This window comes from Polyodon spathula, chromosome 13 (assembly GCF_017654505.1).
Source record: "Polyodon spathula isolate WHYD16114869_AA chromosome 13, ASM1765450v1, whole genome shotgun sequence".
In the NCBI taxonomy this organism is placed as follows: Eukaryota; Metazoa; Chordata; class Actinopteri; order Acipenseriformes; family Polyodontidae; genus Polyodon; species Polyodon spathula.
This window is the reverse complement of record NC_054546.1, coordinates 17228117-17241882: the sequence shown is the minus strand read 5'-3', so window position 1 is coordinate 17241882 and position 13766 is coordinate 17228117. Positions and strand designations below refer to the sequence as shown.

Genomic DNA, 13766 nt, shown 5'->3' with positions numbered 1-13766 from the left:
CGCTATACATTTTAATCTGGTACAGATATCAGATTTTGACCAAAATGTTAAGGTTATACATGTGATATTTTTCTACCAGTAGCAAATTCTGATGAAGTAGTAAAAATGTACTTTCCTCAGGCTACCATTATTTAAAAAATAGACATTTTTCGCGACATCTATATTATGTTTTGAAAGCATTATGCATAATGTGTATTATTGTTTTTGGCAAAATTAAATTTGTACAGATTACCAATGCAAATGGTCAACGCTAGGCTACATTATTGCTATAATAATGGATTTAAAAATAACCTATCAAGGATACCAACATTCACAAGATCCTTCAAACTGACATAATGAATACATTACATACACAATGAAAACAAACTAATATCCGCATCTTACCCTGTCAAAACAGAAGTGCAGTTATCACCTCATACTACTGTATTTTAGACAATGGGAAACATTTTTATGTCGCCATCAGTCAGGATATCGATATTTCAAACCGCTATCGAGATTGACGACATACTTTTTAATGCTTGTTCACCACCAACAATAAAAATACCATAGACGTCACCTTGTGGCCAAAACTAAAACTACATTACAAATATCAGAAAAGAGCAAATGCTGGGTTTCATTTCCCAAAATTGAACAAAAAATAAATCAATAAATAAACATGATTTCATAAACATCTCGTTATCTACGACTTGGAAACAGGTAGATTTTGCTAGTTTAGATTAGGAAGGGAATTATACTATTATTTTGCATTAGCCTAGTCTATTGGTATTAAATGAAATGCTAAAACTTGCAGTTGTTACAAATTGTTTAAAAAAGTGTTTTGGTGAAAGTTCTTTTTTTTTTTTTTTTGTATATATTAAACATGAATATTTATGTTTTAATGCACTTTACCTTTAAATATAGGTGTGTCTACACGATCGTTGGTTATCCAATAGCAACATACGGCTTTATCACTGAAATATTAACTTTGTACTTAAAACTAGCGCAGACATTTGTACAGGACGTTACTCAGAAGTAGCCTAAACTATGCAGATTCCTGTATTCACTGTTGATGCCTTTACAAACAAACCCTTTTGTGGGAACCCTGCAGCTGTCTGTTTGATTGAAGACGTAAGTACTGTGAACAACTGTTTTGCAATGCAGTGCTTTCATTTACAATTAATAAGTACAACATTATTCTGGCTATACACGCACCGATTATGCAATTAAAGAAATGCTGCTTTTCAAATTACCGCAGAACTTTGAAATCGAGGGAGGTACAGTGTACAGTAAGCATATTTAAAAACCCAGCAAACCAGCATTCAGCGTAGGCTGTAGAAAGGGAAAACTGCAAAATTAACTTGCAAATGTATCGTGTTGAACTTGCAACATGGTAGTAACACAGTTCAAACACCTTGGTTTACAATCGGTTTAATAAACCCGAATAAATTAACGTGAACTTTAAACTTCATTTAAAATATAACAAAGTCAGTATTAATGATATGCTAACAGTACAAGTATACAAGTCAGTTGCAGCCTGGCGCATTGCGCTTGAGTAAAATGAGATTGCCCCACACGCGTCTGATTTTTCTTTTGCCTGTGTCTGAGGTTAAATACCAGTGATGTGCACACGCAGCAGTTGTCGGCTGCATTTTGCAATCATTTGCTAACCTTTTGGACAGGACGGCGTGATTTCTTTATGATGCATATAATGGTTTCATTAAAAACGTCTTTGACTTGCGCAGCTAGAACAATCATTAAATAAAAATGCATAATGTACTACACGTTATTGTTTACAGATTATTATATATACAATACACGCACAAGATTGGTATTGATAGCGAGAAACACAGAGATACCAAATTAGCCAGCTGACAATAGTCTAGGCTGTATTATTTGGTATCCCGTGTTTTTTAGGCAGTGGGGCGCTCCTAAATGTCAAAATTACACACAATTTTTTTTTTTTTTTTTAAATGTCTTGCTCTGTCTAGCCTAAATGAAAATGGTGTAATGTGTCTCCAGCGCTAGCGCTATATCTATCTCGTTTGTATATTATGTTATGCATAATGTAAATAAACTGTTTAAAAAAACTGGTTTAGTTCATTAAAGCATAACCTCGTGATCTGAATAAGAATATTGTTTAATGGAATCAGTGGATTTGGAAGCTGCAAATACAGGGTAGGAAAATATATTTAAATCTCAGCTATCTCCGAACTTTATATCTGGAAAACATTTGACTCAGTAGCACAGGCCCTCTGACTGACAAGCAATAATAATAAAGTGCTTACTTTTGTTACGGATTCACCTAAACGGCAAAGCGTGTTGCAGGGTCTTTTTTGTTATTGTAACTAAAGCCAGCGACATTTTCTTTGACGTGAGGCATTTGCTGAGTGTCCAAAACAGAATTACAGCTACAGCAGGACGAGCACAGGCTGAGTTGTTTGGCTTTTCTGAAAAACAATTTCCTTTTGTTCCATTTCAGGAATTGCAGGATGACATTTGCCAAAAGATCGGTTCTGAAATGAATTTATCAGAGACAGCATTCATTAAGAAGCTGAATTCTACGGATACGTTTAGCTCAGGTAATATATCCACAGTATGTTGGAACTGGCCAAAAGCATAGCATGACAACGGCATCGGGAGGAGGGAACGATAGCTAATACTTAAAAGAATATTTCAAGCTGCAGCCTGACCAAACCAAAAAAGTAGATCTCAGTAATATAAACTATGCCAGAGAAGTAACCAGATGCAACCACAACTAGTAAATAAGTTAAAAGTTTTAACTAGTTCCAGTAACTGTAAAATTATATTTATAAAGTAACTTCCCAAACACTGGTTGTCAGGGCAACACTATTTTGTTAGATTCCCCCCCCCCCCCCCCCCCCAATTTATATTTATTACTTTTTATTTTTAAAATACAATCTCACAACAATACAGTCAATTTATGTGCATACATGTAATCAAACCACATTAAAGGTATTACATTAATGATTCACAAATGTCAGTCCACATACATATTTAACTCTGATATACTCCACATGTATATTAAATTTAAAGAGAGCAAAAGTGGTCAAAATAAAAAAGGTACAATACCAATGGGCAGTTCTTACATATACAGGTATAATTCTAATTTAATTCAAATCTGTCTATAAAATAGGAAGCAGCTCTATCCCACATTCTAATGAATTCTGAATCCTTATCTAAAAGAGCATAGGTTATTCTTTCCAAGTTAATAACATCTAGTACAGAATTCCAAATTCCTTTCCTCCAATTCTTATTTTAATGGCTAAGAATCTTCCCTCTGTATCTTGAATGGTGTCTAATAAATCAAAACATAATCTTATTTATTAACATTAAACCCCCTTTAGCTTTAGATGTATATGACGAATAATAAATATGGCCCACCCATCTCCTTTTGAGTTTGACAATTTCTTTTTCTGTAAGATGTGACTCTTGAATAAGGGCAATATCACAGATAGTGAAGTTAATGTTTTATCTCTCAATAGGATTTTTGACTCTTTTAACATTCCATGAAACTACCCGTAATTGGGTTGGAACATCATGATACCATTAATATATATCAAAAATAAGATACACGTAATATTATTTTGTTCCATGTATTTGACCAATATAACAGAAATACCATAGAGAGTTATAACCTTAAGTGTACGTATCCGTCTTATTTCAGATTTCACAAAAGCAGATGATTATCTCTAGACTTAAATACAGTAGTCATTGAGATCGCAAAACAATGGGAATTAACACCACAAACCCCACTAACAAACATTGTTCTGGTCCTGATACCATATCTCTTGTCATAGTATCCCTCCTAGACTATGTAATAAGTGGTCGTGGGCGCTCCCCTTCCCACGGTTTTGGCACCAAAAAACAATGGGCATGTTCAATTTCCAATGGCCTTTCTTTTTCCAAAACAATTCACATAGAAAGTTGTCTTACATATTTCTGAACAATTATTCACTTCAAGTCCTTCGGCTACTCCAATAATCTGGATGTTGTTACATCTGGAATGGTTCTCCAAGTCCTGCACTTTGTCATTGTTTTTTGTTGCCCCAGACCTTAATTCCTTCACTTTGTTTTCAAGACTAAACACAGTATCTTCCAGTTTTGATATTCTGTCTTCTCTCAGCTTCTGTTGTGACTCTAAGCTCTGTAGTATCTGTTTAACGACACTGAATTCACACATAAGTAAATGATGGCTAGCATCCACATCGCCATCTTGGCTTCTCGTGATTCTAACTTTGCTCTTTTCTTTGCAGAGGTTGGAATTTTTGACTCGTTGAGTTTCAAACTGTTGTTAGTATCCATTATACAACTAAACACACTTTAGTACAGGTTTATAGGAGTTTATTAGGATTAAATTGAGTCTAGGAGAGAGACCTTGACTTACGTCCTCCCCAAAGCAAGCATTATGTGACTTATTTTGTTTGATAATTAACTAATGGTGAAAATAAGTGGACATAAATATTCTACAATTTAGAATTTACTGTTTTTCAAGTAAGCATTTAAATATTTAGGAACATTTGTTGTATAATAATTTGAGAATCACCAATTTTGAATGTGACTGCTATTTTTTTCTGCTTTATTACATGTTTAAATTGTGAGATCTATTTTTAGACCGTGAAATGCAATGAAATACATTTTTTTTTTCTTACAGTGAGAAAAATAAAGCCCTAATTATAAATACAGTAGTTTGGCTTAGAGAGTGTACTGGTGATTTGGTTCATTGATAAGGTTACCTGTCCAAGACTAACATTGTGTTCCTCTGTGGAAGCTTCCCGCTTTGGACTGAGGTGGTTTACACCAGCAACAGAGGTTCCTCTCTGCGGACATGCAACCTTAGCATCAGCAGCTGTGTTGTTCTACATCCAAAGTAAGAGCTTTTTTTTTGTTTTTTTGTTTGATCTACAGAATGCCATTATATATGATGGTTAAGTCAATTGGCCTATTAATTTTGCTGAGGAGAAAAAAATCAGTATTCCATAACTATTCCCTGTTGTGCATGTCCATTCGTTATGTAGGTCTCTAATATGCAGTTTTGAATGAAAACATGTTATTACATTTTTTTCATGTTTTAAAATGTACTACACTTGTTTGCAAGTCATGTTTTCAGATAGTGTTGCACTTGCTTGAACTTCTTTCCAACCAGCTGCTTTCCCTACTGACTGACATGCATTCAGCCAGCAACATGCTTTAAGCATGAAAAAATTACTGAGGCAAAATGACCCAGGACGTGTAACAGATATCCACTCAAAACATTTCTTGTTCTTAAGACTTTTGTATGACCCTAATAATCTGTATTAATAAAATCATTTTAAATGTATTTTAAAAACAGAAAATGCAAACTCATCTCTCACATTTGAAACTCTGAGTGGAGAGCTGTATGCCAGACTGTCAGCTGACCATATCATCTTAGACTTTCCAATCCATACATCAACAGCACAGGTGAGTGTTACAAACACTTGTGATACCTCCTTGTAAATGCCAAGCAAACTTTCACAATCCAGCCAGCTCCATATTAAGACAAACTCACTATTAAGACTGTTCTCAGTTATCCTTTGTGCACAGGGTTATTTAAAATCATCACATCCATAGCAAGTTGTTCCGTGTAACCAACCAGAGTCTGGGACCAGCGACCACGCACACAGCGCAAAGCAAGCCCCTTAACCACTGTGCAAAAGAGCCTCGTCTCATTTAACTGACGGGGAGGAAAATCTACACACAGCATCACACGACACTGTCTGTTACATCTGCAAGTGTGTTAGACTCCAGTCACATGGTGGATGTTGTAGTTCTGCTTTTCTGATCTCAATGATTAAGCAGATTCCAGTCTTAAAAAGGGTACATAAGGACCAGTTTATTTTATTGCGTTACATGTTCCCATGTGTTGCTACAACTGTTTATGTAAGGTGTGTGTTTTTTTTTTTTTACATTGACCACTTTAAACTTTGAAATTGCATTCCCTTCCACAAGATGGCCTCCCTTGTACCTGTCTGAACTACATTTCCCATCATTCACCTGCTCATGGATAAGTCCATCTGTTATATGTGAACAGGAGGATGATGGGAAATGTAGGTCTGAGGGGTCCATGCAGGTAAATGGGAAACCATCTTGAGGCAGGGAATGAAATTTAAGTTAGTCAAAATGTACTATTAAAACCCTTTTCACTTTATCATTCTTTAGTGGAGATAGTCTTAAGACAAAGGGAAGGCGACACGTCTTCACACAGAGTGGTGAGGGTAGTGAATAGGTTACCTAGCCATTTTGATGCAGAATCACTGGAATCCATCAAGACCCAGCTTGACAAATGTGAGACCAATCAGCTACTAGGAACCAGACAAGCTTAGATGTATATTTCTTATGTTCTCATGTTCATTTGAATACATTAATATTGAAACGATTCTAAAAGGTAGAACAGTGCAGCACAGATCTCTTTAAAAGTGTTTTTATTGGAACTATTTGTTAACAACTTGCCAGCTACAGAACTTGTTAGGTCATTAATGTCATGTTTATGTGACCACAGTATAAATGACTGTAGAACTAGAACAAGCAAGCATGCTGTTAAGCTCCAATACAATTCATATTTGGGTTTTATTTGATTTCCCCCTCCTCTCAACAGGATCCCCAGGAAATAAAAGAACTGATTAAAGTAAGTAATATAAGGAAGATGGGTAATTATATAAACTGAGTATTAAATGAACAGGAACAGGTGGTAATTATATATTCTGTTTGCCACTAATAACTCGTTATACTTATTATGTTAAGTTTAGTAACAAACTTTGTTTGTCCAACACCAGTATCTGCATGTCTTGCATACACACACACGCATCCAGTATTCGAATTCCGACAAGAAACATAAGCACAGCTGCTATATTTTGTGAAAATATTTGACAATATTAAACACCCATTGGAACTGAATGCTCCTGACAGCCAAAGCTAGGCACATTTTTAGGTTGATCATGTAGTAAATTCTTATAGCTTCACTGTAAAAACACATTTTTTAAAAAAATAATGAAAGAGCATCTCCTCTGGCCTTTTTGTTAAAAGACAGCTGTAGGCGACCTTGCCGTTCAAGATGTTCGCTACTCCAGTGCGACAAAGAAACTTCTTGTACGTCTGTGTGACACTTATGACAGGTAAGAGAAGCTTTTTCAAGCAGACTTTTTATATCGTGTCCCTGGAGAGAGTCCAACAAAGAGCAACTAGACTGTGTTCTTACATATTTGTATGTTGTATTGGTATTAGTCTAAATAATATGTATCATTTTACTCAGAGCCAGTTGCTCAAGGTATCCGGTATGGTGCATTTTCTGACTTTCTGGACTTGATTAGGCTGCTAAGTATGAAATTCAAAGTGTTTTGCTATAAAAACTCAAATGTTGTCGACAGATGTAATGCTTGTTCTCTATGAAAGAAGCTCTGGAAATAGCCACAATATATTCATCGTATCTGGGTTCTGGCAGTGAAAGGTTAAAACAGTTGAGTGTGTTTTAGGAGCCATGGCTTCTGCAATAGAAGCACTCTAACTGAAGGGAGGGTATCAATGCTGGACTTAACAATGAAGGCTTGGCTAGTAACTGTTATTTTCAGGTCTGTGCTGGAGAGCCTGAAGCCAGACACTGAATCTCTGATGAAAAGTGACAGCACAGGAAAGGTGGCAGGACTGATCATCACGTTGAAAGGAAATCAAAACGGCAACTATGACTTTTACTCCAGATATTTTGCTCCGTGGTACGGTGTTCCAGAGGATCCCGTCACAGGTGAGTTAAATTTAAAAGGAACCAAGTTGCCTTAGAGATTTGCTCCTTTGTCCAAATGAAACAGTGAATGATCCAGAACAGGTTGTGAGGGATATGAGGTCCCTGGGCATCCTATTTGAACCATTGATGCACAGAAAATATTCACACTGTTTTGAAGGGAATGTGCCCCAGTTTTCAGTGCATTGGCAAATCTCAATAGAAACTTAACATGGTCTTTTGGTGTTTGAATCAATGGTCATGGTAAATAAGCTACTAAAAACGAACCTTGTGCCCCCTAGATTTAATAGTTGAATAATCTTGTGCCAAAGTGCACTTTGCAACATTTTCTGTGAAAGATTAAATGGAATCTGTTAATGCTGAACTGGTAACAACTTAAGCATTCTTTTGAGTTCTCAAAATGAACATTTTAGCTAACATTACTGAAGCAGTTTTACTTTAAAACACGCTCAACAAATGAATTCTGTTGCGATGTGCTATGTCAGCAGTCACTTTGTGCAGACAAAGAATTGCATGTCAATACAGTGCTTCAGAAAAGTCTAATGCAATCCTTCTCCTCTAGGGTCTGCACACACAGTGTTGGCCAGCTATTGGTCAGAGGAACTTGGAAAAAAAGAGATGCTTGGTAAGAATTATTCAGGTTTAACCTCTTTACCGTTACATGCTATTTTCTTTTTTCTATTAAGTTGATGGATTTAAAAAATATATATTTTAGAAAATAAGAACAGAAAAAATAAAATTGAATGAGAGGAAGCCTTTCAGCCTGTCAACGTTACCAGTAAAGCAGGGATAGAAATAAGACTCCCATTGCATAGCAGTTTCCAGGTTTTAGCACCAGCTTGATTAGCCACTGTGTATAGTAACAAGCTCAGGTGTGTCTTATTACTCATAATAAAACCAGGAATGGATCAAGCTGTCTATGCAATGGGAGTCTTATTTCCATCCTTGGCAAAACTGTAAATGCTGTCTAAAACTGTAACTTGTATTCTAGTTTTGTTGGTGGCTTGTTTTGCAATGTATTTTATATTTCATAATTCAACATTTGTGTACAAATCTGATTTTGTAAAAAAGCTAAAAAGAAAAACCACAGTCAACTAGGTTTCTAGTATCTTACCTGAATTCGATCACGTTCCCTTCCACAATACTGACAGCAGCTCTTCCTTTGTGAGTGCAGCCTGTCAGTGCTCTCGTCGAGGAGGACAGCTGAAGATCACAGTGAGGGGTGAAGGGAGAGTGGACATTGCTGGGCAGACCGTGACTGTGCTGAGTGGGAACCTTGTGCTATAAAACACCTGAATGGAATGAGAATTGCCCCGAATAATACTAATAAAACAACAATCTGGTCTGATGCACAGAGTACTTCAGTTTGCTCCTTATATCAACCAAGCCAGACCTCTCCAGTACATCACCCTGACTTCAGATTGGTTCAGGAAGTGAAACATTTCAAAAGGGTGCTGCTGTTTGATATAGTGGAGGTATGCAAGTCAGTTTAGGGTTACTTATCCATAGAAAAGTGTAGTCAATTGTTATAAAAACTTGGTTAGGACATTCTTTAGCAGTAGTTATTGAGTTTCAGAATATGGAGGGTTTAAGTATATCTACATGCATATGTATATCACACTTTTATAGTATCTAGGGAACCATTTTTCATATTTTGGAAAGGATCAGAATTTGCAGACCTGTCTGTCTGTCTGTCCATATTCCACAGTTACGTTTTTATATGGCTGTAGGTCAGTGGTTCCCAACCTGTGGTCTGTGAGTAAACTCCAGGTGGTCCGCAAACTCCTCCCAAAATTCAGTTATGCAGTTCTTCCAGAAAAACAACTTCTTCAGAAATCACATGTTGTGCAACTACTAAAGCAACAACAGCTTTAACCACATTACATATAATAAGATGTGTACGTAATCTAAATTTTTCCCCTTTATCTGTTTTCTTTTATTACGGGTGTGTTTATAAATTTATATATATTACAGCTCCCTTTGATGCAATACCAAGCATCACCTTCAAAGCCGCCATTAACTGAAACAGCTTTCTTACGTGAAGTAAATACTAAATAACTTACACATTATAGCGCCACATTGGTCTTGTCAAAATAACAAACTTATTTTTTTAATCAGCATTATTTAAAAATGAACTAGCATTCATGTAAATGCACATCTTTCTGATCTGTGGCGATTCTACTGCTTGTTTTCACGGCTCAAGGAAAAAAAAAAGTAATCTGGCTGTCCCAGTCTTTTCGCTCTACATAAAAGTAATGCAATGGATTGAATATTTCTAACTCTAATGACAATTAAAATAATAACAATCACAACATTAAAACCAGTTTTAGTACTTTTAATTTTCAACAATATAAAATGTGCCAGTGTTGGCAGGAATAGGGCAATAAATTGCATTAGAAATGTTGCAGGGTCTAACACTTGTGATACTGGCTCTGAGGACAACCCAAAGCCCCAGTGGATTATTTGTAAGGTTTTGTCAAACGAAACTTATATCTGCATAATTGAGAGACCCTTTATCTACAAAGAATTCACGTGAACAAAAATAACATTTTTAAACAAAAGAAACAGGAACTTTGCCTTCAGCAACTTTCAGTGCACAAAATGTCAACATTCCTTGATGAATTGGTAGCAAAGATAAAAGCCCAGGGATCTCATTATAAGGTACGTTGTGGGCTAGTCGACGAAGTAGAGGACAGAAGGTGCCCACTTGAAGACCCTATAGATGTACCCTACTTAGTTCAATGCAGACGGTTGTCATGCTGATGCTCCGGGGAAACCGTACTGGGTTGATCCCCGGAGCCAGCATCACAGCCATTTTGTGTGCTGATGCGCTGGGGAGGCAAAATGAGTTGATCCCTGGAGCCAGCATTACACTTCCGCCAGAGGATATCTACATCAACAGATGGAAAGGAAAGCAAATGGATGGAGATGCAGATGGATCACATTAGTTTACTGTAAAGCTACGTCTTAGTTGGTGCTTATCTTGGCGAGAGCCGAGTTCAAATCAGCATGAAGTTTTTTAACATCTACTCTCATGTAATGGAAATCAAGGTGGTCCCTACACTGGAAAAGGTTGGGAACCACTGATGAAGGTCATGGTGAGGAATGTATGTTACTATTAGTTAAAATATATAATGCAGGAACAGTTTCTATATTCTTCCACTCGTTCACTGACTATCATAAACACAAAAGTAATGAATGAAATATCACAACAATTGCGTGTAAATTTCTTTATTCGCAGTGGCTCATTCAAGTATAGAAAATACAACACTCAACAAATTGCAAGTACATAAATATCTTTAACAAACATTTTAAAACAGAATTATCTTAAAATAAAATCCAGTTGAAACAGAACATTCAGTTCACAAAATGATCAACTCCAAAATCAGAAGTAACCCTACTAATGTTACCCATTTTACTCGATTTCTGAATAGTTCTGAACCGAGGTAGCGGATGATAATGCATCTAAGACAAAAAAAGAAAAACAGCTTAAAAGAACTGGCTTAATGTGTTCCCAGAAAGATAGTTTGACATCAGGTCGAAACACTTTCAGATGTACCCCGCATATCAGGAAGAAAAAAAAAATCCCAGACTGTTAGACCAATCTCTGATTTCTTTACAGCTTAACTTCAGTGGAAACAGAACTGTTGGGGTTTTCTTGGAGGTAATGGTGTGTGCTCCGTACTAGTCCTGTGGAGTACAGCAGGATGCTGCTTGTGTGTGCTCAGCTCAAATGACTTGGCTTGTTTGCAGGTTCAGTACCTGCTGTAAGGCTTTATAACCACCCTGCCTACCTTAATTGTTTTTAGATGAACTTCATTAGTTTCTAATGCGTTTCCTTCATTACGAAAACTCACTGCTGATACACTACGGAGCAGTACCATCCAACTCCTCTGTGCTTTGTACTTCTGGGCACAGGGTGCCTCTAAGTTTAGGACTCTTAACATCACACTGCATTTGTAAAGTGTGATAAGCTCCCAAGTCACATTTCAAATGAAGGCAACTTAACACAAATCTACTGTCAGGCAATTTGTTATGGCAACTGTTGAAGCAACTAGTTACGACAACCCCTCCCTCCCACATTACAATTATTTTTTGCTAAGTTTGGAAATGTCTCTCAAAACGAGAACGCTATTGGCAGTTCTAGTTAATTAAGACATACTGTTGTTTCACATCAATAATATACTTGTCCATAATTCGCCCAAGAATGAATGGGGGGGCATAAAGACAAGGCAACAGCTTGTTGGGAAAAAAAACAAAAACAGAACTTGCACTTTTCTTTGTTATAGTGAGGAGGAAAATAACTTGAAAAGTTGGAGTTAAAATCCAATAATTTAATTTGTTTGGTTTCCAAACAGTGAGCTTACTTATGTATGTGTTATTTAAAAATGTATTAAACTGTATGGGTTCATAATTGAAACCAGTAAACTTTTTTTCAATTAGATTCCATTAGGATTTTGCACGAACGCAACTGCCTTGTCCTGCACATAAACGAAACAAAGAAAAAAATCCCTAAAATACCAAGGATCATCTCATACAAACATAGCTAAGTAACAGTTAATGAATTTAGCATTCAATTTTGAAGATGTGTGAAAAATGTTGCATTTGTAGGTAACAAAATTTAATAACTCTTACCTGTTAGGAACATCCATTCACTATGCAGGTTTCAAATACAGTTTTGAAAGAAACACATACAAGGATGGAAATAAGACTCCCATTGCACAGCAGTTTATGCCACTTTTGAGTTTAAGACATACCTGTGCTTCTTACCGATACACTGACTAATCAAGCTCATAATAAAACCTGGAATGGATAAAACTGCTATGCAATAGGAGTCTTATTTCCATCTCTGCACATGTTATAGCAAACATGTATTATCATATTAAAACAGGACATCTATCACTGTACCATGCCAGGTTAAAGACAGCTCTGGTTCCATACTCTAAGGAAGTCTGGTAAGGTTTCACTTCCTGATTTCACCTCAGCAGCGTCTTCTGGGTCAAAGCGTGTCACTGGCAGAAGGCATGTCGGTCAATAGGGGAATCAGGTGGGTTGGTTAATGAGAACAAAATCCCGCTGAAGGGGTGGTGACAATTTCACTCTAGGTAAAATGACCAAGGAAGTGCTGCACTACCTGAAAGCATAACCTACAGAGATGTCTTTAACCTGGTGTAGTACTAGACACTTTAAAATGTGTTTCTTACAAAACTGCACATGCAAGACCTATATAAAGAAATGGGAGTACGCACAAGGTGAGATTTATGAAGTTATTTTGTTCTACCACTTAAGAGTAAGAATATACTAGCTCAAACAGTACTCCCATAATTCTGACCCATTAAACATGCTTAAGCAAGGCCACAGTTTAAAAAGCTGATAATGGCATACTATTTAAACTTATTACATACAAAATACAATAAAACTGTCTAAACAGCCGACAGGCTATCAACAGATTGAAATGTGTAAATCAAAGCTATCCAAAACCTAATTAAGACAACATAAAAAGGTATACCAATTATTCAATTTGTTTGTCATTGTGTTTTTAAACACAGCAGCAAATATAGATATTTGGCTAACACCACTAAAAGAAAGCCATCGTATTACTGAGGTATAAAAAGGTTTGAACAGAACGGACAATCCCAGTCAGTGTGTACCATTATCAACAGGTCACGCTGTACAGGAAATCGTTTCACAGTACATCTTCACATTAAAGGGTCACATGACTGAAGGTTTCATGCGCTCCTTTTGGAAGCTGGAAAATGTGGACTTCTGTTAAGGAAAATGTTCTCTTTAAAAAAAAAAAAAAAAAAAAAAAAAAAATGAAGTCTTACTCAATCTTAAAACGGCAATGCAAAATACTGAAACCATTATAAATGATGCCTCTGTTCATAAAGAGCACAACCCCCCACCCCTCCAAACAGTGCATGGGCTCTTCACTATATTTGTGTCTATGCATTTTTATCCTGTTTACCACCCAGAACAGCACATGACATTCTTATACAATAAGAGAAAGAATAAA

The 13766-nt window shown here is 36.4% G+C and overlaps 1 protein-coding gene across 1 annotated transcript; it reads left to right on the top strand.

Moving 5' to 3' along the window:
* Window positions 1-971: 971 nt before the first annotated feature.
* LOC121325268 (phenazine biosynthesis-like domain-containing protein) lies at window positions 972-9099 on the top strand. Its single transcript, XM_041267693.1, has 9 exons — window positions 972-1107; window positions 2459-2558; window positions 4769-4867; window positions 5330-5439; window positions 6614-6643; window positions 7042-7130; window positions 7584-7753; window positions 8313-8375; window positions 8925-9099. The coding sequence occupies exons 1-9, from the start codon at window positions 1024-1026 to the stop codon at window positions 9035-9037; spliced, it is 858 nt and encodes a 285-aa protein (XP_041123627.1). The 5' UTR covers window positions 972-1023; the 3' UTR covers window positions 9038-9099.
* The last annotated feature ends 4667 nt before the right edge of the window (window positions 9100-13766 follow it).

Coding starts and splice junctions, on each gene's coding strand:
- LOC121325268 (XM_041267693.1), top strand. CDS start 1,024: ATGCAGATTCCTGTATTCACTGTTGATGCCTTTACAAACAAACCCTTT. Junction 7,754..8,312: donor TCCAGAGGATCCCGTCACAG/GTGAGTTAAATT, acceptor CTTCTCCTCTAG/GGTCTGCACACACAGTGTTG. Junction 8,376..8,924: donor TGGAAAAAAAGAGATGCTTG/GTAAGAATTATT, acceptor TTGTGAGTGCAG/CCTGTCAGTGCTCTCGTCGA.